This window comes from Micromesistius poutassou (assembly GCF_964030765.1).
Source record: "Micromesistius poutassou genome assembly, chromosome: 5".
NCBI classification, from domain to species: Eukaryota; Metazoa; Chordata; class Actinopteri; order Gadiformes; family Gadidae; genus Micromesistius; species Micromesistius poutassou.
The window spans coordinates 2,046,194-2,070,833 of record NC_140275.1 but is presented as its reverse complement, the minus strand read 5'-3'; the positions used below and the strand labels follow the sequence as shown (position 1 = coordinate 2,070,833).

General features: G+C 45.0%; 1 protein-coding gene across 2 annotated transcripts; it reads right to left on the bottom strand.

Moving 5' to 3' along the window:
- Positions 1 to 19,079: 19,079 nt before the first annotated feature.
- Positions 19,080 to 24,295, bottom strand: hscb (HscB mitochondrial iron-sulfur cluster cochaperone). 2 transcript variants are annotated; one of them, XM_084467900.1, is made up of 6 exons: positions 23,847 to 24,295; positions 23,614 to 23,710; positions 21,001 to 21,090; positions 20,578 to 20,722; positions 19,388 to 19,435; positions 19,080 to 19,244 (listed from the first exon to the last, which is right to left on the bottom strand). In XM_084467900.1, the coding sequence occupies exons 1-6, from the start codon at positions 24,176 to 24,178 to the stop codon at positions 19,150 to 19,152; spliced, it is 807 nt and encodes a 268-aa protein (XP_084324026.1). In that variant the 5' UTR covers positions 24,179 to 24,295; the 3' UTR covers positions 19,080 to 19,149. The 2 variants fall into 2 exon arrangements, with proteins under 2 accessions (XP_084324026.1, XP_084324025.1); XM_084467899.1 differs by lacking the exons at positions 19,080 to 19,244; positions 19,388 to 19,435 and having other exon boundaries at positions 20,132 to 20,722.
- Between the last annotated feature and the right edge of the window lie 345 nt (positions 24,296 to 24,640).

The following is a 24,640-nucleotide window of genomic DNA, read 5'->3' as shown; positions in this document are numbered from 1 at the left end:
CAGTCCTAAACAAAATCCTGGCAGCCATCTTATCTCCAGCCTCCATGTAGCAACACGAACCATGACCACAAACAGGAGGACTTATATTTGATGGGCTTTTCGCCACCTCCTTTCCCTCTCTCCCCCCCTTTCTCCCCCTTTCTCTCCCTCTCCTGTTTGGGCAGTCATGTATCTGCCATTGCAGGGAGAATAGAGTGAAGTGGTAAAAAACAGACACACACACACACACACACACACACACACACACACACACACACACACACACACACACACACACACACACACACACACACACACACACACACACACACGCACACAAACACAAACACACAGGAGAACAAAACATGCCACATCTTAGTGCCTCCAACATCTGATCTTTTGGTCCGAGTCTGACAGTAATGGTGCATGTGTGTATGTTTGTGTAGATTACAACATGCCCTCTGTTTGTGTCAGCACACTGTGTGTGTGTGTGTGTGTGTGTGTGTGTGTGTGTGTGTGTGTGTGTGTGTGTGTGTGTGTGTGTGTGTGAGTGTCTGCAGATTCCTCTGCAAGCCTGAATGTGAGGTGGTGAATAGCTCTCGGGTTTCAGACAAAAGCCAGGGAGGGCTGTGGAGATTCTAAGGCTGGCCAGAAGACTGAGAAGTACCTGATGTTTTGTTTTGGATAGCAGCAGAAATCCCCAGAATATGCATCGGCGGTCCTTCGTTAATTATGAATGCTTCCTTCACCCTGGGCGCGGCGTGACTCATGAATATACTGGAGATTCACTATGTCATTAGGAATATTAGTAGCATTTTAAATCTCTTTTTATAGGAATACTAATCAAACTCAGATAAAAGAAGCAGAGCCGAGCTGCATGGACACATTGGCGGATGTTGACAGGTTGCATATCCTTGTTATTCAGAAGTATCGTATTTCTAATTTACAGTCTGCGGAGGGGCTGGGAGAATGAAAGTCTGAGGGCTCTGTGTGCATGTGTCTGACGGCAGGGCAGGACATGGTGCGGCGTGCAGGCCTTACCTGTCAGCCCCACATATGACATCAGCAGCACAAAGCCTCTTTCTATTCCAACCTGGAGAGATCCGTCTTCATAAATAATAAACAAAACAATTAAAAAAGAAAAGACATGCAAAAGCCGAGCCGTATTTGCATTGGAAATTATTAATAATTGAATCTTGATGATAAACACATGAACACAACCGAATACACACACACACACACACACACAACTATGCACGACATTTTACACACACACACACACACACTCACACACGCACACGCACACACAAACACCTACACACAGGATTCCTGAAAAACTAGGACCAAGTATCCAGTGCCATCTAGAGCTTGTTCCAGGAACTAAAAGGCTATCTGTGTTACAACGGAGGCTGGGTATTGTTTAGTATTGGAACTGGTCCAGCATAGAAGAGGGTATGTGTTACTAGTGAGTCTGTGTGTGTTGTTCATATAGGAGGGTAATATGTGTTACTAGTGAGGCTGTGCGTATTGTTTGTGTAGGATGGTAACATGTGTTACTAGTGAGTCTGTGTGTATTGTTGGTATAGGAGGGTAATGTGTGTGACTATGAGACTGTGTGTATTGTTGGTATAGGAGGGTAACATGTGTGACTATGAGGCTGTGTGTATTGATGGTATAGGAGGGTAATATGTGTGACTATGAGGCTGTGTGTATTGTTGGTATAGGAGGGTAATATGTGTGACTATGAGGCTGTGTGTATTGATGGTATAGGAGGGTAATATGTGTGACTATGAGTCTGTGTGTATTGTTGGTATAGGAGGGTAATGTGTGTGACTATGAGGCTGTGTGTATTGTTGGTATAGGAGGGTAATGTGTGTGACTATGAGGCTGTGTGTATTGTTGGTATAGGAGGGTAATGTGTCACTATGAGGCTGTGTGTATTGTTGGTATAGGAGGGTAATATGTGTTACTATGGAGGCAGAATGGTCACTTCATGGCTCACATGTGATCGCTGCATTAAAAAGTCATAACTCTCTTGCAGTTAGATGCACATTACCAATAACCATTCAAAACAAGCAAGGAACTCTTTATGCGTCATGAAATAGCATGCTTAAACAAAACCATTTTAACATTTGTTTGACACTTTTTCTGTTATTGAAATTACCTATTTGAATTATATTTGAATTATATTTGTATTTTAGCTCTGATTCACATGCATTGTGGCATTTTTATTCTTCTGAGACTACTTGTGCATCATATTTGTGTGCTGTTATGTTTGCTTGCTGTAATGAGAATTATGCATAAGGGATCATGAAGAATCTGAATCTGAATCCCACATGTGGACGGTTGTGATTGAGTCTCCTGCCTCTCTGCCTTCGAGTATCAGATGATCACATGGTCACAGATGATATTCTGGACAAGAATCCTTTGAGTGTGCATGTTTTCTTGATTGCGTTCAAACCCACCACTGGCTGGTGAATCACCATTGCTTTGTTTTCTGGTTTTGCAGCGTGGTAATGAGAGAGGGACACCAAACAAACTCAAGCACTTAAGATAAGATAAGATAAGATAAGCCTTTATTTTCTCCCTTAGGAGAAATTTGTATTGGGCATTCGAGAGAACACGGGTGATGCAGCAGTACAAAATCAGTAGTTTATATATTCTACTCACAGGTTCATGTATTAAACTCACTAGTTCATATATTCTACTCATTAGTTGATATATTCAACTCACAATTCATAAATTCAATTCAATAGTCTATATATAAATATATTCAACTGACTTGTTCATTTATTCATCTCACTAGTTTACATATTCAACTGATTAGTTAACATATTCAATTCATTAGTTGACATACTCAACTCACTAGTTACAATTTTAAATTCACTAGTTTACATACTCAATTCACTAGTTGACATAGTCAACTCACTGGTTGACATACTCAACTCACTAGTTTACATATTCAACTCACTAGTTTACATCCACTCCAACAGGCTGTCATGGAAGCTTCCCCGATCCAAAGGCTGCCTCTCAGGGCCTCCTCTATGTATAATATTTTTAACTGTTATTGCTGTCGGTGGTTTCCCACAGAAACCGTAAACACAGAAACCGTTCTTTCTTAATTACCCATGGAAAATTATTTCATTGTTATTGTGCTCGGGCAATTTGGCATGACGGCGTCCACTGTGAAACAGCATTTCTTTAGGAAAAAACCGACTGGTCGCTGGTGCTTTCAGAAGGTGTTGCGTCACGCGACGAGTGGCGAGTGTACACGGCCCCCATATGGAAGCTGAGCATATGCACAGCGCATCCATAAACATCATTAACATTTCTGGCATCTATAGCGCTATTGGCATGGGAACACATGTGTTAATGAGCTGCTGTCCACGCCGGTTACAGGCGTTAATAATAACGCTCACTATCGACAGCACTTCGTAGGCCCTCGGCAGAATACGGCGGTACAATGAGAACGACGCGGGGACGATTTACTAGAGTTCTCGTGTTTGTATCTGTACGATGGACTTTTTCATTTCACAAAATATATTTACAAACTCCCATTTTACATTCAGCTGGTGGGACGTATTCCCGTGTGATGTGGCCGATTCATGCACTAATTCGATAAAGTACCATGAGTAGGCGCTGTCAAAACATGTTGCTGAATAAATATGCCATATTTGTTACTGAACATATTTTTCAGCCTCTGGTAGAATAGCTTAATATCTCCAACTTGGCAATGCTCCTTACCACCCCTCAATCATCACTATTTATTCCAACGAGAGCTGCTCACCACCGCAATCGGCAGAAGAATGAATCTTCTTTTTAAGTTACTCTCTGTATTTCTGGTCCCTACCGGGGAGCATGTATTCCAGCAGCCGAGAGCATCACATGACTCATGCATGTGAGATATAACATCCCCTGATCACCACCACCCCACTCTCTGTCTCTCTGCCTGTCTCTGTCTCTCTCCCTCTCTCTATCCTTCTCTCTCTCTATCTCCCCCCTTCTCTCTCTGTCTCTCCCACTCGCTTTCTCACTCTCTACCCCACTCTCCCTCTCCCTCTGTCTCCCACTCTCTCTCTCCCATTCTCACTCATTCCCTCTGTCTCTCGCTCTCTCTTCCCTTCTCTCTCTATGCCTACCATTCTCTCTCTCTCTCTCTCTTTCTCTCTCTCCCTCCCTCTCTTTCTCTCTCTCTCCCTCTCTCTCTTTCTCTCCACCTCTCTCTCTCCCTTTCTCTCTGTGCTCTGCTAATGATAGCTCCTCTCCCCTCCCAGAGTTCCCCCTCACTTAGCTTCACCTCCTCTTTCACAGGATCAACAAAGAGTGGAAAACAACCCCCAGAATAGGTAGAGGTAAACAGAGAGCTTTTAATTGGCTATAGAGCACAGCGATACGTTTCCGCTGTCTCGCCACCATTCCACTCGTCAGGATTGCCGAGCGCGGTAATGGGGATTCGGGAGCTGGGAGCGTAATGGTGAACCCCCTGGTGGCAGAGTGCAGTCTGTCTGAAGTCACGGGCGCGCTAACTAGCCCGCGGTGCAGGCTACCCACTATTCCACCCACAACACCGCTAAACGATGGCGTGGATACGTGGACGTGTTTAGCGTGCAAGGAGGCATCGCTTCAGGCTGAGTCACAATTTGCGATTTCTGAACGCGTCCCTTTTTTTCCTGTTCCTCCCCCACAAAGGGAGACATCAAACTAGAACGACTTCCTCCCTCCCCCAGCCCTCACCCCCTTCAGGCTCTGGGCGAGGGGAGGCGTCTCACCCCAGAGACGTGTTTTGTTCCTCCCGCCGCGATTGCAAATGGACGGCCCCTCGGTTCCCACCAATAGGCTCATGAATACTAAGGTAGTATTCTGTATTTTCGCTGGGCCTTCCCCCTTGAAGCTCACTGTCATAAATTGAATGAGCAATGCGCCGGGAGAGAGAAGGCCTCTCTGATCATTTGCATGCCAGTGCCGTCCGGTAATGGAATGAAATGTGACACGGCAATTTAATTACTGCTTCAGGATTGTCTCGCCCACAGTATAAATATTGATTTGGTCCTCTCTTCGCTTACATCGCCCCCTCCACCCACCACCACCGCCCACCGCCCACTCCTCCTTCATCTTTCACTGGGTCCCCCCCTCATATTGTATTCTGCTCTTTTCCCCTTTAAAAAATATGCACACTCCCCCTCTCCCCAGCACCACTCCCCCCACTCCTCCCCCCCCCACCCCCTTGAGTCCCCCTTTCTCCATCTCTCCATCCTCCCTCATCTGTATGGCCCTCCGTTTGACTGCTGACTGGCTGGTCCCCATGCAGCTCACGCCCGGTGACAGAGTATATGGGTGGGGTAGGAAGCATGTCCCCACCTATCTGCTGCTCCGCCCGTGGGCGCCCGTGACCCCACCCAGAGACTGTATTCACAACGGCCTCCACCCTGTTAACGGCCCTTGAAATTATACACAATTTCCTTAGCAAAAGATTTCATGGGAGGGGGAAACGGGGCCCCCAGGGTCCGCTGGTTGTGCCTTTGTAAAGTGTGTGTGTGTGGTTTTCCTTGTACAAGGACATAAAGCGGTTGGGGTGGTTAAGTTGGTGTGTGTGTGTGTGTGTGTATGCGTTTGGCATGTGTGTGTGTGTGTGTGTGTGTTTGTATGCGTTTGGCATGTGTGTGTGTGTGTGTGTGTGTCATGTGTGTATGCATGTGTGTGTGTGTGTGTGTGTGTGTGTGTGTGTGTGTGTGTGTGTGTGTGTTGCCTTTCATCAGATAACCCCCCCCCTCTCCCCACACACACGCGCTCTCCTCTGGTCGGGTGTGTCTCAGCTCAGAGGTGTGGGCTTGCCTGCAAATTCCGTGCCTTCCGTGTGTGTGTGTGTGTGTGGCCGCCCTGCCAGATAAACAGGGAAAGACGGTCCTCACCAAGTGAATGAAACACAGTGATCTCAATATGCCCTTTCAGCATTTAAGTGGCGAGAAGACTATGTGGTTAGGCTCCCTGTTTTGCTCTCCAAACCTTTGTGAACCAAAGAGAAACCACTCTGCATCTTTTGAAGCCCCGGTGTTCTGTAAACAACCAGTCCTGCTCAGTCGTCAAAGTGATTCTCGTGTTTCCGCCGTGCTGAGTGCCTAACAGGGGGTATTCAAACAAGAGGCGTTCAATGAATCCCGGTCTGAGGGATTTAGTTGGAGGAGGGAGGGTAAAAAGAAAACAAGCGCTAACCCCTTCAAAGCAGTTCCTCCCTCTTGTTTTCAGAAAGCCACGCTATGCCCACACTTGAGCTGAAACTTTCAAACGAGTTATCGAGAGCAACTGGCGGTGAGAAACCACAGCGTTCTGGATCGAGAGGCTGGATCGGTGGGTGTTTACAGTGGTAGCCAATACAAGAGAGCGTAGCTATGCTATCTTTGTTTTACTCCCTTTTTGTTCAACTCCAATGGCTACAATGACGACACACCCATGAAGCCGTGGGCCGATTCGCCTCCAGACACTCACAACACGCCGCCTCTCTCACCACCGACACAGAGAGCTGTACGGTCTGGTACCGCCATCGCTAAGAGCAAGCAAAGCTTGATCGTCACAACTCCTCTCTGTTTTTGCACCACAGTGGTGAAACGAGCTCCCTGCCGATGTCAGGACCGCAGAGTCCACCAGCTTCCGCAAAAGACTCAAAACTCACCTGTTCAGAGTTCACCTACACTCTGCATAGCCCCCCTGTCCCACCCCTCCTACTTATTGTATGTTGTACATCCTGGCACTTTATGTACACACTTATTGTATGTTGTATTTAGTTATAGTACTTAGTTGTGTAGCATCTTATCCTAGCTATCTTTGTTGTGTACGGGAATGGGTTAACCTAGTGATTGTTAGTGCTCGGCATTTGGTTCTATGAACATCCTTACTGTACCGACAGCAATATATTGTTTCACTTTGTTATGACAAATGAACTTATTGTAAGTCGCTCTGGATAAAAGCGTCTGCTAAATGCCCTAAATGTAAATGTACGGTGCCCACCCTGGCCTGTAATAGTGCGTTCCAGAGACGCTGCACTCCTGAACCACCTCGCTCCGCTCCCCATGTCGTCGCGACAACATCCATCTCCTTATGGCTCACTCGCATGAATCATCGCCGCCGCGTAGCCTACAGAAACAGGCTCCACGGCGGGAAAACTGATGCACCGGTCGTCTCCGTGTCACGGACTGGAGGGGAGGGAGCGGACCACGCCATCGCTAACCCCGGGGTCGGGTTTCATGGCAGCCCTGTAAACGAAATCACGGCAAAGACGTCATCGCTTAATGTTGACGGACTGGAGAAAGTTAACGTTCCAAGACTTTGCTGTGATTTTCTCTCCCTTGAGGGTGAAGTGAAAAGAAATTATAATTGCGAATTGAGAGCGAGAGAAGAAATTGGAGTGCGAAACTGGAGGAGCGATGAAAGCTTTTTGTTGAGTCTTTGCTGTGAATGTGTCCGAGGGAGTCCTCAGGGAATAAAGCAGCTTGATTACCCATCTCATGCAAATCTTAAGACCGCTTGCTTTGTGCGCTTTAACAAAGCATTTCACTGCCATACAGCTTGTAATTATTGTAGCATGATCATTTTTAGATATGTTCGGAGCCTTGTAAGCCTGCTGGCTTAAGACATCTAGTCAGTAGTCCTGGCTTTAAAAAGAGACAGACTTCAGACATAGCTACACGTGGCGAGGGTGACAGGAGACAGGAGAATAAACACCTTTCATGCAAACAGAAACAGAAAGCGTGCTCTGTGCAGCATGGATGTGTCTCTGTTCATAACCAATGAGGTTGCTCTACCAATAGTGACATTGATGCGTGTCATGACCTTTCACCCTGATGACCTTGAGGTTGAAGGCTATTGGACCACGGCGGTGGCTGACCAGTTCATCCTGAATGATAATATACACCGGTCCACAGCTTCAACACTGGTCTGCACACCTTGGTGGGAAAGGGGTAATCAATACTACAGGCAGGTTTGGATCCTTTTGGATCGTTAACCTGGGGGTCGGATCGGGAAAGCGAGGCAGAATAAGCTCTGTTGAAAATAGGTTGGGAAAAGCTGAATATAATGTGTTTGATAAAGATGTTGCAAAATCGTTCAAATGTATGCCGTGTATCGCAGCTCACTCAAGAAACAGTGTTTGGATTTTGCCAGGTGCTGGTCGTTTTCTCATGCCTAGCTGTCAGAAACTTTATTTTAATTTTACCTCTATGCTTACGTGAAGATTCTGGTGTGTATTTTCTGGAAAGCCATTCGGGACAAAAAAATATGCCTTAATAAGTCCATATTTACCACCTCAAAGATGAAGGTTTAAAATACTCTTATTCACACAGAATAAATGCATGGAAAGCTGTAGGGGACACCACTGAGTTGGTCGTGTTAAGGTACTGCCAAACAGTTTTGTCCCCAATGGCTTCCCATATTGTCAGAGTTAGCATCACGCATCAAACGACAGACGTCTGGACCTGTTACATGCTATCCACTGTGCCTCCTCAACCGCGCATCCTCGTTAATTGAAAGTTTACATTAATTTATTCTGCCCCATTCCCCCCCTGCCGCCATGCCTCCATACATTAACGAGCTCTACGGAGAGAAACCCTGACGACAATGTGAAACACAACCTATACGAGAGGCGTGTTTACCAGGGCTGTGCATTTGACAGACTCAATTAATCACTCATCAGAGTTAATTAACATAAGGACGGGTTATGGTGTCAGAATGGTCTCGTGTGAAGAGTGTCAGCTCACACCGTTCTGCTCTCACCAGTCTATCTATAAACATCCTTGAGAAACGATGTGGGTGACCTGCATCGGTATTCAATGTTGGTCGCTCTACATCAGGGGTCCTCAACCGGTTTTTCCTCAGCGCCCCCTCAGGGTAAACCCCCCCCACCCCCCATCCCCCGTATTGAATGGAGACAGATAGCTGGGTCTGTAGAATTGAGTGTTTTATTGACGTTTTTCGTCCTAATGTGGGCTATTTGCGTACAGCCGTAGAAGCCGGATGTTTAATCAATTCAAACTTTATTGTTTGACACTTGATGACGATAATGATAAAAAGTCAACCCAACTGATTGTTTTTTAATTCAATACACTTAAATCAGATTGCAGGGGATACAGCCCCCATTGGAAAGCCCTACTTCACTAATCCACTCCTAAATTACGCAAATATTACCAAAACAAACAATAATTTGTCTTAACAAATTGAGTTGATAATTGATAATAAATCCACTGTTGTGCAATTGTGAATTGTTTTAGATAAAATGGGCCGATGCTGAGCTTTAAAGTTGCAAATATATATTTGAAATTGCTAATCTTGGGTTGGAGTCGGTTGAGAATTGGATTTAGTCTGCAACATATTGTTTTTTACGCGTAACTTTAATTTAGTTAGAAACAAAGTTCAACTTTTAAAGTTGAACACATTGAATTCTCCACTTTTGAGACAAAGGCCCCTCATACATTTTAAATGCCTCAATGTATTCGTTTACTTGTGAAGAAAATATTAAACAGAAAGCGATGAATGGGTTATGAGCGCAGCATTAAGCATAAAGCTAGACTTGATATGGAGAGGGTGTGTTTGGAGAATGGGATTTTTATACCAAAACTTGTTTTTCTATTGGCAAATCAACAACCTGCTCTCAAAAAGTCATCGATGAAATCTGACTGGTTATAAAAAACATCTTATTCTGCATTGATATTGGGTATCAATATCAATCCATGGATATTGGATTGATATTTCACAGATTTTCTCTCCTAAACGTTACACTGAAATTTGCATTATATTACACCATATTTCTGTGTATCCACGTAAATTAAAGCCATATGAGAAAGATTAAGACCAAACCCAGCTCTATCCGTCATTCACTTCCTCAAATCGCACAATCGCCTCCCACCACGCATTCAATTATTGATAACAGCTCAACATATACTCTCCTAAGCTTGTTAAAATGCTGTCAAACCCATATGTCCTCACATGCACAATCCGCTGCAGCACTGACGTCCCTCGTGAGTTCGGGGCCAGCTCCCCTACACATTTCAGCCGGCTGCAGATGGCTGGGGGTTTACATTTATCTGTCACTAAGCGCTTCTCTGCTCGGCCCAGCTCTCCACCACCTAAGCAGCCCAGGCAGGCTTGCGGTGGCAGGGTCTCACCCGGTTTCGCCACACCTGGCTGACCCTGACCCCCTCTATCTCCATCCCCACCACGGAGCACAAGGCAGAAGGCAGAAAACACACTTTGGCTGCCTAGTCCGAAAGCTGTCTTGTACATAATGAAGCAGGCAACATAAGCTCCCCGGTTACCAGTGCACAGCTCTCCTTCCTCTCTCATTGAGCGGCGTGACGTCTAGGGCAGGCTACTTCCAACTCAGCTGTTACATCTGCCTGGGCTCTCTCCAGTCCTCCCTCCTAAAAACCTCTCCAGACCTCCCTCCTAATTCCTCCAGCAGGCAGCTGGGATCAGCCGGCAGAACTCATCAGAGCTGCAGGGGCAGACAGATGCTGCAGGTGGCCACTGGGAGAGACAGTGGTGCGGTGTGGGCGAGGTACAATGAATTCATGAGAGAGAGAGAGAGAGAGAGAGAGAGAGAGAGAGAGAGAGAGAGAGAGAGAGAGAGAGAGAGAGAGAGAGAGAGAGAAGAGATTCTCACTTCAATTCATGGCTCACTGCCTGTCTGCCTGGTAAACTTTGCTGTTCAAGATTTTGTAATTCGCTGTACCATTTATAATAGGGTTATATTTTTATATATATCAAGGTAGTTATTATCCAACATAATGGCAGCAGTTTCTCGGTTATATTGTACATATTCTTCGTGTTATGCCCTCTATAGGCTGCTGGTATGTACCGCACACGCCCAGGGCGATATGAATACAATAAATGTAACGTGTAATCTTAAGCAAGCTATATTGTGTTTCGTTATGTTCTTTCAGTGTCTACCTCAGGATCCAAGATTACTTTCTCATTACATCCCTGCCGGTGCGAAAGCGTAAAACTCACTATTACCCGATGACTCACCAGATGATGCACGTGTCATCAGTTTGCAGATGTTTGATGTTCAAACACATGGAAGAGGCTTTGTCTTCTTGGCTCCATCATGAAAGGGTGCCATCCTCCATTTCTGCCTTTCTTGGGTCAGCTCAAAGGCCTTGTATATTGTAAAACTTAAAAGGCCTAATCCCAGATGTGACTTTAATCCATTGAGCTTCGTGAGAAGGGGTTCTTACACGTAATGACCTCGCCAAGCATGCCGTCCGTGTTTTGGCCTATTATTTTTTCACTGAAGGACCGTAGCAGTTGGTTGTAATGCTGCGAGAGCCGCCATTGTAACCGAAAGTATCTGCATGTATCAGCCAAGTGAAATGGTTGCGGGATTGTGGGGGGGCTGTGAAGATAAGTGTAATGGGTGTAATACCACACTAATCCAATTAAAGCTCTTCAGTTACGTGAAACATTGCGGCCGTCCCTTTAAGAAGGCTTCACCAGCCCCTTCCCTTTAAGAAGGGTTCCCCAGGGAGGGGTAGCAGTGCCGCCGGTTGCCATGGCTACAGCTGGAAGAGGGATGCGAGTGAGCTGCAGTACTGACAACACTGAAATATAAAGTCACACACACAAACACACACAAACACTTGCAAGGACACACAAAGACACACACTCCCTCACACATGCACCACCCAGCAGTACACACAAACCATATATCATCAATACGATTGTAAGACAGACTTAGGAGTCATAGGAGTAATACATTTCATAATACATAGTATTATATCATTTCATATTTTATACTATACAAGATGGATAAATAGACAAACACAGACTGACAGCGGACAGAGAGAATGAGAGAGAGAGAGAGATGGGCAGATAGAGAGACGGATAAGACAGATAGATGGATAGAAAGATGGGTACGCAGAAAGCTAGACAGGTAGACAGATAGATAGCTATATCTGTATACAGACACATTTAGATAACATCCTCCATAGCAATAAGGATATGATCCCGTTGAAACACCAGTGGGGTATACTACGAACCTCGATTAGTGGGTTAGCGAGGTATGTTGCGCTCAAAGCCTGGGTTAGCTGTGACACGAAAGTCGCTCTCTTTTAGCATCAGAGCGGTAGAGTGGAGGTAGCGTGTCAGTCATCAATTTCTGTGTGCGGGGTTCGTCTCCCAAGTGATGCGCATTTTTGTGAAGCTTAAAAAGTCATATGTCATATGGAATACTTATTCACTAAAGGTTATGGAATAATATTTCGAACTTGAACCAAAGTTCTCAAGGCCGTGCTGGCACCACATCTATGGTGGTAAAAGCCATGATGGACCGGCGGATTTGAACCCAGGTCGCTGGCATTCAGGTCTTATAATAATCCACTACGCCACCGCCACTACCTCACAGCCTTTGAAAACATATGCGATACATTTCTTATATAGGGTGCATTTAAAGTGAATTCCCTAAATTATAGAACAAGGCAGGTTGGACATTGCTTATGCATTTTGAAATCATCATCACTCTATTGGGATTAATGGTGAACAATTCTGCATTTGGCATAGTTAATTTATAGACTATATGCAGAATCCTTTCACTTATACGAATTTAGACAGCTATTTTTTGCCAGCACGCCTCCCTAGCCAGTATGTGCAATTGTGTTGCCCCTAGCTGTTATCTGATTTTTGAACTCCTCATAGGAGTTCATTATGATGACTATCTGTTCCTCTTGAGTGAAATGGACTGCTCTTGCTCTATCCATTTTGTAAAGGTGAGTAAAATGACGCGATAAACAGCCCTTTCACGTGAACGCGCGTTGAACCTAAAGTGGAAAACCTGGCTTGACTAATCGAATCCTAAGTGAGCGTCGTAGTACCATTTAACTCTGATGGTGAGTTGCGTCTCTGTCGATCCTGGTTTTCCCAAGAAATCCTGGGTATGTTCAGCGAGGTTCGTAGTATACCCCACCGATATGCTATGATTGCTCATAGCATATCAACACTGAACCCTTTGTAGTGAGCGCTAAAGGGGGTTAGTTCTAAGGGTTTTGTACATAAGTGGCAAGATCTAAAAGGGGGCAGGGAAGGGAGGGAAAGGCCAATTAAAGCAGGCTAATTTAGGTAATTTTCACTTTGGCATGAATGTGATAAATATCACAATTAATATTAAAGTGGAACGTTTATTATTTCAGTTGATGCTAGCCTCATGGAGAAGTGACGATGAAGAGAGTGAACTGGACATAGGGGAGTATGTTGGAGTGTGTGTGGATGATGGCTGGTTTAAGCAGCCTCACCTGGTGGAGTCTGATTGGACTCTGGGGCTGGGTGAGGCTGCACACATTGATCAATCAATGTATACAGGTTAAACCAGCCAACACTGCACAGCACACTGGGGGAGATCTCCTGCATGGCAGTGGAGGACCCTTGCCATTTTCATTAACTACAAATACAACAATGAACTGTATTTAACACCACCACCCTGCGTCCTTTATGTTTGGAAGAGCCCAGAAAAGTCACCTAGGTCGAGTGTGGCAGCCACCTAGGTGGAGTGTACTAATGGACTTTGCTACAGTATTAAATATACATACATCAGTGAGAAGTGAATCCATATTCGGGTAAACTTTGTATGTTTCATGTGTATCATATGATGTGCAACAACTGAGTTTCAACAGCAGTGAACTGTGAGCACATTGACAGAGCACTGCATTCCTGATGGGGAAATCAGGTATGAGGTATTGTATCAGAGCTATTTTGTAACAAGCCAATAACGTTCAGGTCTGTGTTTGGTAATGTCCTGTACAAGCGTGTGATATTACGGGTTTGAAGGTATTAGGCATTGTATTAATAAAAAAACGGGATTTACTTGACACTCACCGCATGGAAAGGCTCACTGACATTCTTCTGTGGAGGTGAAATAACTGGAATCTGTGGGGCAGTAAGTACAGACTGTTGGAACTGCTCTTTCTAATTTATGGTTTCCCTTGATGTGTTCTATTGACATCACCTGTGGCTAATTATGTTCAGTAGTGTTCTGATTTACAGATTTGAATGACGAACTTTAATGGGAGTCTTGTTCGCTTTAATAAGAGGCACCCACATGTAGACTGAGGAAGCATTGCACACAGGGCAGGCTCTCTTTAAACAGATATTAACCATGTGTTCAAACAGGTCCCATAAATATAACACAGCTCACATAGCTAATTGGTATTTTACAGCAGCATTATCAATGTAAAGTTTGGGGGCATGGGATTAAAGAATGCACGCATCATAAATCCTTTATTGCCTTTACTCTGCAACCTCCTGACAGCATTCCAGGCAGAGAATTAATCAAGAGAACGATTATTGCCAAATAACTGATGTGGGTTCAGAAATGGGTGACTCCAGGCTGTGGATGACTGACAGCTCAGAGGGTGATTCATCCAGTCTGCTCCCGTGATTGGCAAGACACACAAAATAAAACCTGCATTATCTGGCTTTATGTGCACTCACAGCATCTGGAGGTTCCCAGTGTTGCAGATCTCCCTTACCCCCATCTGTGTGGAAGGAGCCAGCTGCTGTTTACTGAGCAACACCCACTCCTGGGGGCGAAGGCTGGAGGCTGGAGGGGCTCAGAGTGAAGCCTGTGGGTCATCGGCCTCAATTTGAGCAGGTGTCAGCTATGTCCGCTACGGCCACTCTCCTGTCCAGTGCAATAAGAGCCCTGAGTCGCAGGAAAGCCCAGAGAGATGTGTCTTCTAATTCTCCAGTCCTTCAGCAGCAGTGACCCCGAGGATGCTTTCATAACAGCGGATCACAGGTCCACCAATATGCAGAATACGCCGCAGAATGAGTTTGCAACCTCTCTGATCGGGATCGATGCTGGAATAGCCAGGCGATGTCTAAGGGTGAAAATAAAAAAGCGAATCTGACCGAGCCCAATCAATCAAAAATGATTGGGTGCATGATTAAACATTGGCTGCTCCTAAAAAATGAAAAATAGCCATATGCCTTCATCTGGAAGCAGGTCCACTGGAGAATAAATAAAAACCTAATCAAATCCTTTATTTGGCTTTTGTGTTTATTATGCTCCCAAGTTGCAGCAGGAGGCTGTGTTGTCATAGAAACACCTGCAGTGGTATAAAGGTTACATGGTAGCTGGACTTGCTGGGATACAAGTAACGAGTGAAGGCATCATTATGGGAAATATAAACGGCTCAATGATAGAAAAAATCGCTGGGCTGGGTTTGCCTCTTGGTTTTTTCCCGAGCAGCAAACTTCAAATGGATGTGTGGTGCTGACTACAAATCTTTTTACTGCAATTTGACTGTATAAAGATTTAGCAGGATGGAGTTGGACTCAAAAACAATATTGGGATAATTCAATAGCGTGCCACAGATGCAGGCATTTGACTGAATTCCTGCATAGCAATAAAGCCCAACGGTAAAAACGGTTTTCATATCCATGATATTTCATCCTGTCTATCTCATGTTTTCCCATCAGAAGAAAATAACGAAAACGCACCTGTTTCATTGTTTACTCATCCTAACAACTTGATGTTGGACACTGATCACCGTCTCTAAGACGTTACGCGACAACTTTTTTCTTTTAATCCGGCACACAGAAAGCCACCTGGAGTAGGGAGAGACCCACCCAGAGGCAGCAGCCCTTAAACACTTTGCTTCAAGGTCTGAACGGTTCCAATAGCTCGCTCTGTTTAAATAGTCTTTTTGAGTCACCGGTCTTAACGCTTGGCTGTAGGAGAGGAAAAAACATCACGGAGGAATGATGATATGCCTGAGTTGGTGCCTACGCTCTACGCTATAGAACTAGAACACACAGAAGACAATGGGGTTGTAGCAACAGACTCCAGGCCATGTCTTCAGCAGGCGGTGGAGACCGATTCAGATGGACGATGTAATGAGACTGAGAGCTTCTGCGGCTGGTGGCCCTCGACTCCACAGAAAGTGAATGGCTGATCTTCCCTCTCTCATGTATAAACCCGTCTAAAACAAGAGGTTCATCATCTTCAAAGACTCCCCTGAACCCGGGAGCCTTTTGAAGCGGGCTATCCTAGGGGTTCCTGCGCTTGACTACAACGCTAACTTTCTTCCTGAAGTTTCTCCTACACCTGGAACTGGCTGACGTTTAATAGGAATTGAGCTGCACTTGATCTAGGCGAGTCCATTTTCTTCCTTTGTTTGTTTCGAGCCTACTTGAAATACACATTAATATCCGCCACAGTCCACCATTATCATCTTGTTTCTTTAATCAATTTAGATACAAGGTCCTTTATCGTGTTTTTCCATCTTGCATTCATTGCTCAATTTGGGAAGTATCAGAGATTAGATTGGAGCAATCCATTACCTAAGTTAGTGTGTAATCATCTAGTTATTCAATAACTAATTCATGTTTCACGCACGCAATCAATTTTCTGTGTGAATGTTATAGAGTTGAAGTGAAGCGTGCACACACTAATGAATTACCAAAGTCTGTCTTCTAAATCTTCATTATTAAATCTCCTCACAGGGTTTGTATTAGAAGAGGAGCTTCTATTCTGCATTCGTACATGATGTTAAACATAGATATAGATAGAGAGGGGAAACAAAGGAAGCAAGCAAACTCTACTTTTAAGGACTGTAGCACGGAAATACGAGTGCCATATTAGTGATGCCAAGACGACGTAGCTGCTACAACATCTGATGTGAGATGAATATTCACCACGGCCAGGGTGGCGCTTGGTTGTGGTGGATTGAAAAATATCGATTCAAACACATGTTTTAACACAAGGATAATCCAAGACTGTCCGACCTCAGAGCCTACATTGGACTTTGTTGGGGCTGTTACGCAACCGAAAAGGAATTACAGCAAGCGATTTACTTGGCTTCCTCCGAAAACTCAACATTTTAAAACATCTTCTCTGCACCGCGGCACCTGACGAGGAAACAGCGAGGCACCTGGTGAACTGAGGAAGGCAGCAGTAATGCAGAATAGAGGCTTTTGGCTTAGATCATGCAGATGTATCCTAGACACACACAACAACAGCGTACCAAAAACGGCGTCTCTCCAAGAACAAAATAGAGACACAGAGACCCATTCCCGGTTCAGATTAGCGACTGCGGTGTCAGACCACAATGTCATTACTACCTACAGTGGCAGACAGAATAAACAATGAAGACACAGCCGCTCAGATTATGCGGGGGGCTGCTCTGATTCCGCGAGCTCCAGTCACACAGAGACATGCTGTGAGGGAAGATCAGATGATCTCCCAGAACTGTGGACCAACACGGGAAGGAAAAGAAAAGGGAAAATGAGCCATTGGAGAACAGCTCATTATGCATTAGTGCAGACATCTGTCAAGCGAGGTGGTTTCAATTTAGCATTGGAGATAGAAATCAGACTTTATCTGGCTCTACATGTTAAGGCGCTGTATTGCCTTTTATTTTCAGAATTACATCTGCATGATTGCAATGCTAATGGATGTAATATTCCTCTGCATATCTATGGGCTGATGTTACCATGTCATATGTGTCCTACGATAATACAGCATATTTACAATGTTTACTTCCACTGCAACATAATACATTGTGTGGGATTGAATCCATGTATTTCGTTTTTCTGTTTGTTTTGAAGAGAGGTAGTTATACATGTCCTCATGAATGAAATACTATTAAGATAGTTAAAGCAAGACAGATTACATCAGTTTACATTAGATTAGATAACATTTGATTCAGCTTTACTGCATTTAAGCAGCAGCCACCCAGGGACCCACTCTCCAGCCGGTGCCTTGATCAAGGGCACTTGCAGGTTTATCACTCGCATGTCTTTGGCGTGGGAGGAAGCTGGCGCACAGAGAGGAATCCCGGATTGGTCCAAGCAGGGTTTGAAAACCTGACCTTCCTGCTCTGCGTGACGGTCTGTAGTTTGAACATTGGACGAGAGGAGGTCGGATGAATCCTCAATCACCCCACAACAAATGTCTGCCGCTCTTTACATAAAGCCAGCTACTGGCTTTTTGAAGGAGAAACTACATTACTGTTAACGCAATGTCGACAGGTTGTTGCGGCGATTGCTCGGTTAAAGTTAAAATATTAGAAATTAACTCTAATCTACGCCACTAATCCAAGACGAGTTCATATCTGACACATGGACGAGCAGTGAATGGGGGTGAATGTATCGCCTCATTTAGCCCTGTTCAGATCCCTACCAGCGCACACCTCCTCTAATCTAAAGAGCGGCTTGCGGTTCATTTTTCCATCCCAGTAAATGAGTGTGCTGAGCGGCTGAATTCTCCCCTTTTCCCTCTCTTTCAAACTCAATTTCAAATAGTCCTGGGAGACGCGAGTGGCCTGAGAGAGCGGGTCCATCACATTTTCTCATTAATCTAGACGAGGCACCGCGTGGATCATGGCTTCCGATTACGACATGAATAATAAATGAGATGGCTTGTCTCCGTTTGGAGGAAAACCTGGGAGAAGCCCTTGCTTAATACACTGCGGTCCATAGGGAAACCTCCCCTACGTGTTGGAGGAACTAGAGAAGAAAAAGGGTTGTTTTTTCAGTCTTGAGGAATAAATAAGCTACATCAACTTACATAATTTCCATTTTGATGAAGGAATCAATATGCAGGGTTTGTCTACCCATAAGGGGGCCCAGACATCACATTGATGTAGCCCTTCAGATCACACCATTACCGTTACGTATACTAAAGCTATCATGAATAAAAATAAGTGAGTCTACTTCTTTTCGATGAAAATAAAAAAAAAAATATATTTCCTTTTGATTCATCAACAGCAAGTTGCGGTGCAGCTTTCTGCAGAGTTGTCAAGGTGTTTTGTCTCCACCTTAAGGTAACCCGAGGAACTGAATGCTTTGTTGCTAGCCACGGGGGTGACGAAAGCCCCCGTAACTAATCAACATAATTACCTAATTAGCATTCAATCATCGACTTGCTTGTATACAAAAACGGATACCTGACATATGAATGACACTTTGGGATGTTTAAAGCCTCTTATAATGGGCCTTGAGGACAATCATCCAATCACGCACACTTTCCTAATCAATTTAATTAATTCATATTTTAGAATAAAATGTCCTTTATTTAAATATTAAACACAAATATATATATATATAAATATATAATATAGCACACATTGAATGTAAATTGCTCCTGCAAATTTTTAACTTGCTCAAATAAAAATTATATATATATATTTATCACATAAGCTTAGAAAGTTGTTCTTTCACTTTCTCTTCAACGGTTGCAAAGTACTTCATCCGGATAAGCAGTGCCTTGGCAGCTTCATGCTCCCCTAATAACAGAGGACAAAAAAAAACAAAGAAAACGGGTATTAAACAGAGTTCAGTCTGACTCGTCAAAAGGATTAACAACACAACATAAATTCAGAACAGTAATTAAACTCTTCTTCTTCTACCATAACTCGTGGTGACGTACCTCTGTGCAGAGCGCCGTCTATCTGAGCTGTCAGTTCCTCCAACCTCACTATAAATAAAAGAGAGACTTCCAGTTACTTTAACTCCGTCATTAAAGGGTCATTAAACAGAGGATAACCGATAGGTGGGAGCATAATCAACTTCTCTTTAGAGATACACATAACACCCAGATAAATCAAACACTACATACATTAAAACAGCCCATCTGTTCACCCGTCTGCTAGGCAAGGCACGTCGGGCCAGTTCCATTACAAATGACTAATTTCCTCGATACAGAAAAACAACCTATTTTCTACTCAGCACATTTTAAAAACGCATTCACTCATTTTTCCCAGGATTATTTACGGTGTCCCGTCTCAATTGTAAGTGAAACCCTTTTGTGTTCTCTCCCCGGCACACAAGGCTGCCATTAGTCTCCCGCGGCCACCTTTGTAACCGTCTCAATAGTGTCATCTTCGTCTCATCCATCCTAACCCCACTCCCAACCGGGGGGGGGGGGGACCGACCGCACCGGGCCGGTCTGGTCCTGCTTCCAGGCAGGGTCCAGGGGCCGACCCTCACACCCTCGCCCACATGGTCGTGTGGGCGCCGCCGCGGCCCCATTGAACAGCATTCAAGACTCACTTGTCAGAGTTCACCTAGACTCTGCATAGCCAACCCCCCGCCCCACACTCCTCTTTCGTACTTATTGTACGTTGTATGTCTTGGCACATAATGTACGCACTTATTGTATGTTGTACGCCCTTGCACTTAAAAATAGTACTCAGCATTGTGTAGCATCTTACCTTAACTATCTTTGTTATACTGTATACAGGGAATGGGTTAACCTAGTGATTGTTAGTGCTTGGCACTTGGTTCTATGAACATCCTTACTGTAGCGACAGCGATATATTGTTGTTTCTCTTTCTTCTGACAAATGTACTTATTGTAAGTCGCTTTAGATAAAAGCGTCTGCCAAACACCCTGAATGTAAACTGTAAATGTAAATGTCATTCACGTGTTCCGCCTCCCAACACGCGACCACGTGTTCATGAGAGCCACGCCTTCTACAGCGGAACCACCCCGAGTAACGGAGATGCAAAGCAGGGCCGCGCCCTGGACCCACCATGTTCTCAACGCACACATCTGGGGGTCGGGCTGACGCGCCGAACCCTGGCGTCGATAAAAGGCGACGAGCGTGTCGCGCGTTACCTTTCATGTCGCGGCCGATCCGGTTGGCCTCCTCCGGCGTCTGCGCCTCCTCCACCGCCTCGTTCAGCTCCATCAGCTCCATCAGGAAGCCGGGCTCGGCCCCGGAGTTGGACCCCTCCTCCAGGGGCATGCCCTCCAGCTCCAACTGGAAACACGCCCTCGTTTACATACCAGAACCCCCGCAGACACACGCCGTTTCATGGACGGTGAGCTCCGGTGCGGACGAGGCGATGCATTACTTATGAGGCGAGGGGACTCATAAATCATCACAGACTTTTTAATTCACTTTTTTTTTTGGTTTCCGAGGCATTTTAGGTGCGGTTGTACGCAATCCCCCATCGGTTTGCATGGTTTCCTTCTAAAATATTAAACTGTTTATTCCGTTTCTATGTCAAATATAAAAGAAAGAAGAGAATGCCTCACCATATACAGGCCTCGACTCAAGGGCTTGAGCAGCGTCCTGTAAGCCTTGTTCAACAGGGCTGACTGGTCCTCAGAATACTGCTGCTCCTCCTGCACAAAAGAACAAGAGCGACCATGACTTCCACATGTTGGAGTGATGATATCAACATCCGCATTCAAAAGGTGATGCAGCCTCACATAAAGTGTGTGGGCCCAAAACCTGTAGTGACTTGCCCTGCTCTCTTCCTGCTGAGGACAGCACAGATCAATAATCTATAGCCGGATTTCATTGTACTACGATAACAATAACACAAAGGTTCAGTGTGCTCGCATAGAGGCGTTGTGCAAGAAACCCAAAGGAATTGATTAACAGAACCAACCTCTAATGGGATGTTTTATGTGTAGCTGCATAAGTGCCTTTCTGGGACCCTGAGTCGTGTTTGGTGAGACAGAGTGGAGGATGTGGTGGTGGAGGCGAGATGGTGGGGGCAGCATGAAGCTGGCAGGGGGGGGGGGGGGGGGGAAATCGCTTGGAAATGGCTGGCAGATCGAGTACATTCTGTGGCTGTCAAGTCTGTCAGCTTCGGTGAAAATCAATAGTCTCAAGCGGTGGCCCATGGGCCTGTCATGTACAGCCGGGGCTGTAATAACAACCTATGCAGTCGGTAGTCTAGTAGTAATGAGACTGCCGCTCCAGCCTATATGATGGCCGTCCCCTGGGGCCTCATGGATGTCTAATTAAGAGAAATGTCCTATAGTGCTGATAAATAAAACACACAAGTACCAGCACAAACTATTGAGATACAGATCTTGGGGCAGAGGGAGTGATGGTGGTTTTAGATACATCTAAAGTCCTTCTTTCGGTGGACAGGGTGACATATGGCTGCATCCCAACAACCCAATAGGTGGTGGGCCTTGTCTGCAGTGTGTCTCCTGTGTGCTACCCTTCACAGTAACTCTGAAAGTAAACAGATCTAGAGGACACACACGCAGACACAATTGTGCAATACTTCTCTTGAGTTTCACCGGCTTTTTCTTCACAGAGATATCTGTCTGAGTCTAGCCCTGTTGTGTCAGAACTAAGGGCTGGCTGGCCTTGAGTTACGGTGCGATCGGTTCGGCTTTGCAATGCATCACAGACGCCTTGCATTAAGATATATTGTGGAGATTTTGTCACAGACATAACATCAACGAAGCACTCGCCTCTTGCACAACTGAGTGCATAACCCACACTGCTGTGTTCAGCCTTGGCATTGAGACATCTAATTGTTCACAACCAAGTCATTCAAACTGATTATGTAAGGCAACCCACTGAAATGCAGAGGAATGGGGAATGAAAAGGACTTTGGGTATTGGACAACAAAAAGAAGACCCGGAGAACAATCTAGCTTTATCGTTGAGTCATTTTGTAACTCTAGGGTTTAATCATAATTTAATCAATCATTTAGTTTTGTATCATATTTGAAGTAACAAAACCAAAATCTGAACAACATAATAAACCACTGAACCAAATAGCTGAGCCTTGCAGCTAAGCTGTTGCCCGTGTTCCAACTTTCAATCCTGGGGTTGAACCCCATCAACAGTGGGTGACTTGGAGGGGCCTGTCTACTACAGGCAGACTCTGGTCAGGCGTATAGGCCTACACTATGACATGTATCCATATTCTAGACAGAGAGGAATCAGGTAGGGTTAAGCCCTATAGTGGAAGGGTCCACAATGAGTGACCCTCCTTCGTTACTCTCAGGTTTGACCGAACATCATGGATCATCACAGCTAGAGCTCTACACAAAAGTTTCTGGTAGGGTTATTCTCGCCCTGTCTGCACAGTGTAAATATGTTTCTTTCAGACGAATTGGGACACTGATATCTTTGCATGTATGTGGATTTAGTGTAACGCCTTGCCAGTTGAAATCCCGGGCACAAGGTAATCTAGTTATTTCAGAATAAGACAGCGACTTACACCATAATAATAACAAGACTATGTTGATTTGTATTTTATCGCCCCAAGTTATACTCACGTTGAATGCGAATAAATTGAATGGCTTTTACGACGCAATACTTTACGTTACAACTGATTGGCTTCAACTGCACGAGGAAGAAAGCAGGGAAGAGAGGTGATGCAACATTATGTAACACTTTTCTCTCTCTGTGTTGTGTGTTGTCTCTAGACTTGGAAAAGGCACATATGGTAAGGCCTTTTTCTTCATTTTCAATCACCCGGTAAACAATGTATTTTTCTAGGACAGTACTTTTAAGTGTCACATTTTGTCCAGGAGACTGTTAAGAAGGATGTCACAAGTGTCTGACTTCGTCGGACTCTATGGGTACCTGCTTGTTAGGAAAGATCCAGTGAGAGAATATCATTTTCAAGGAAACCTCCTGTCGACCTTATGGTGTCCCTTTAAAATTCATGCACCGCACATCATTTCTTAGGCCTTTTTTTTTTTTTCCAGTCCCTGGCCAATATAACTGTTTGCCAAAAAATAACTATGTGTGGCCACCTTGAGGAATGCAGCTTCAAACATGAACACAATGTCTGCTCTATTAGATTATCATCACATTTCCCCAAGAGCACATTGGTTGAATGCAACTGGAATCTACTCTAGTTCCATATCAAAAGCAGGTGCTCCATACCTTCGTGTTTTGGCTGAAGTTGTCTGGGTGGAGGGAGCGCTGGAGCTGCAGGTACGTCTTCTGAAGCTTCTGTGTGTCCAGCGTGAATGAGTGGGTACTGATCAAGGAACACACACCACATTGTAAAGTCAGGTGTGTGTGTGTGTGTGTGTGTGTGTGTGTGTGTGTGTGTGTAGTTTTGTTTAGATTATTAATGTCAAAATTAGTAGTTGGTAAAACAGCCCCTCACTTACCTGTCCAAAATCTGGAAGTGGGATGCGGACTCATCTGCAGGCTGGACGACTTTGCAGCGAGGACAGAAGAAGGTGGGGTGGTCTTCAAGGGTCTGCTGACACTTCCAACAACTGAGTGTGGTGTGTGCAGTGCAATAACCCCGTAACGACCCCACAAGTGTCCTGCATACAAACGATAAGCCCACCTTGGGTGGCCTGGAGTTTAAATGTCTACCTAGTGCTTCCTCTGTGGGTTGCGTGTCATAAGTGTGTCCCCCCGTTACGACAGAGCACTTCACTGGCAGGACGGTCCTGAACCACCGAATGGACCGCGCACCGACCAGTGACAACATGATCCAATTCCGTGTGTGAGCGTCCTGGAGTTAGTCACAATAGTCGGTGTGTGGCTCATGGATGTTTAAGAAGCCAGGTGTGGGTCATGGGTGTATGATAATAAACACGGCGGTCTGGATGCGTGGATGCATACATAGATATCACCGGTGTTTCCGCTAGGCAGCAGCAGCGCCCCCCTCGGCTCGGCAGACATGTAACCGGGCGGGCAGCAGAAACAGCGCCCTGATCCATAGACGCCGCATTGGCCGGTGTAACGTGCGTAAACGTCGCCGCCATATTGGAGAGGCAAAGACTGGCCTGGAAATAAATACAAGTTAACGGCGGAGCTGTGGGTTTTCTGGATAAAAGTATATACTATAACGTTGAATTGTTCAACCTACTACAATAGTTCGTTTTAATATATATATATATATATATATATATGGAATCATATTTTATATCTAAGCCTATATATATTCAAT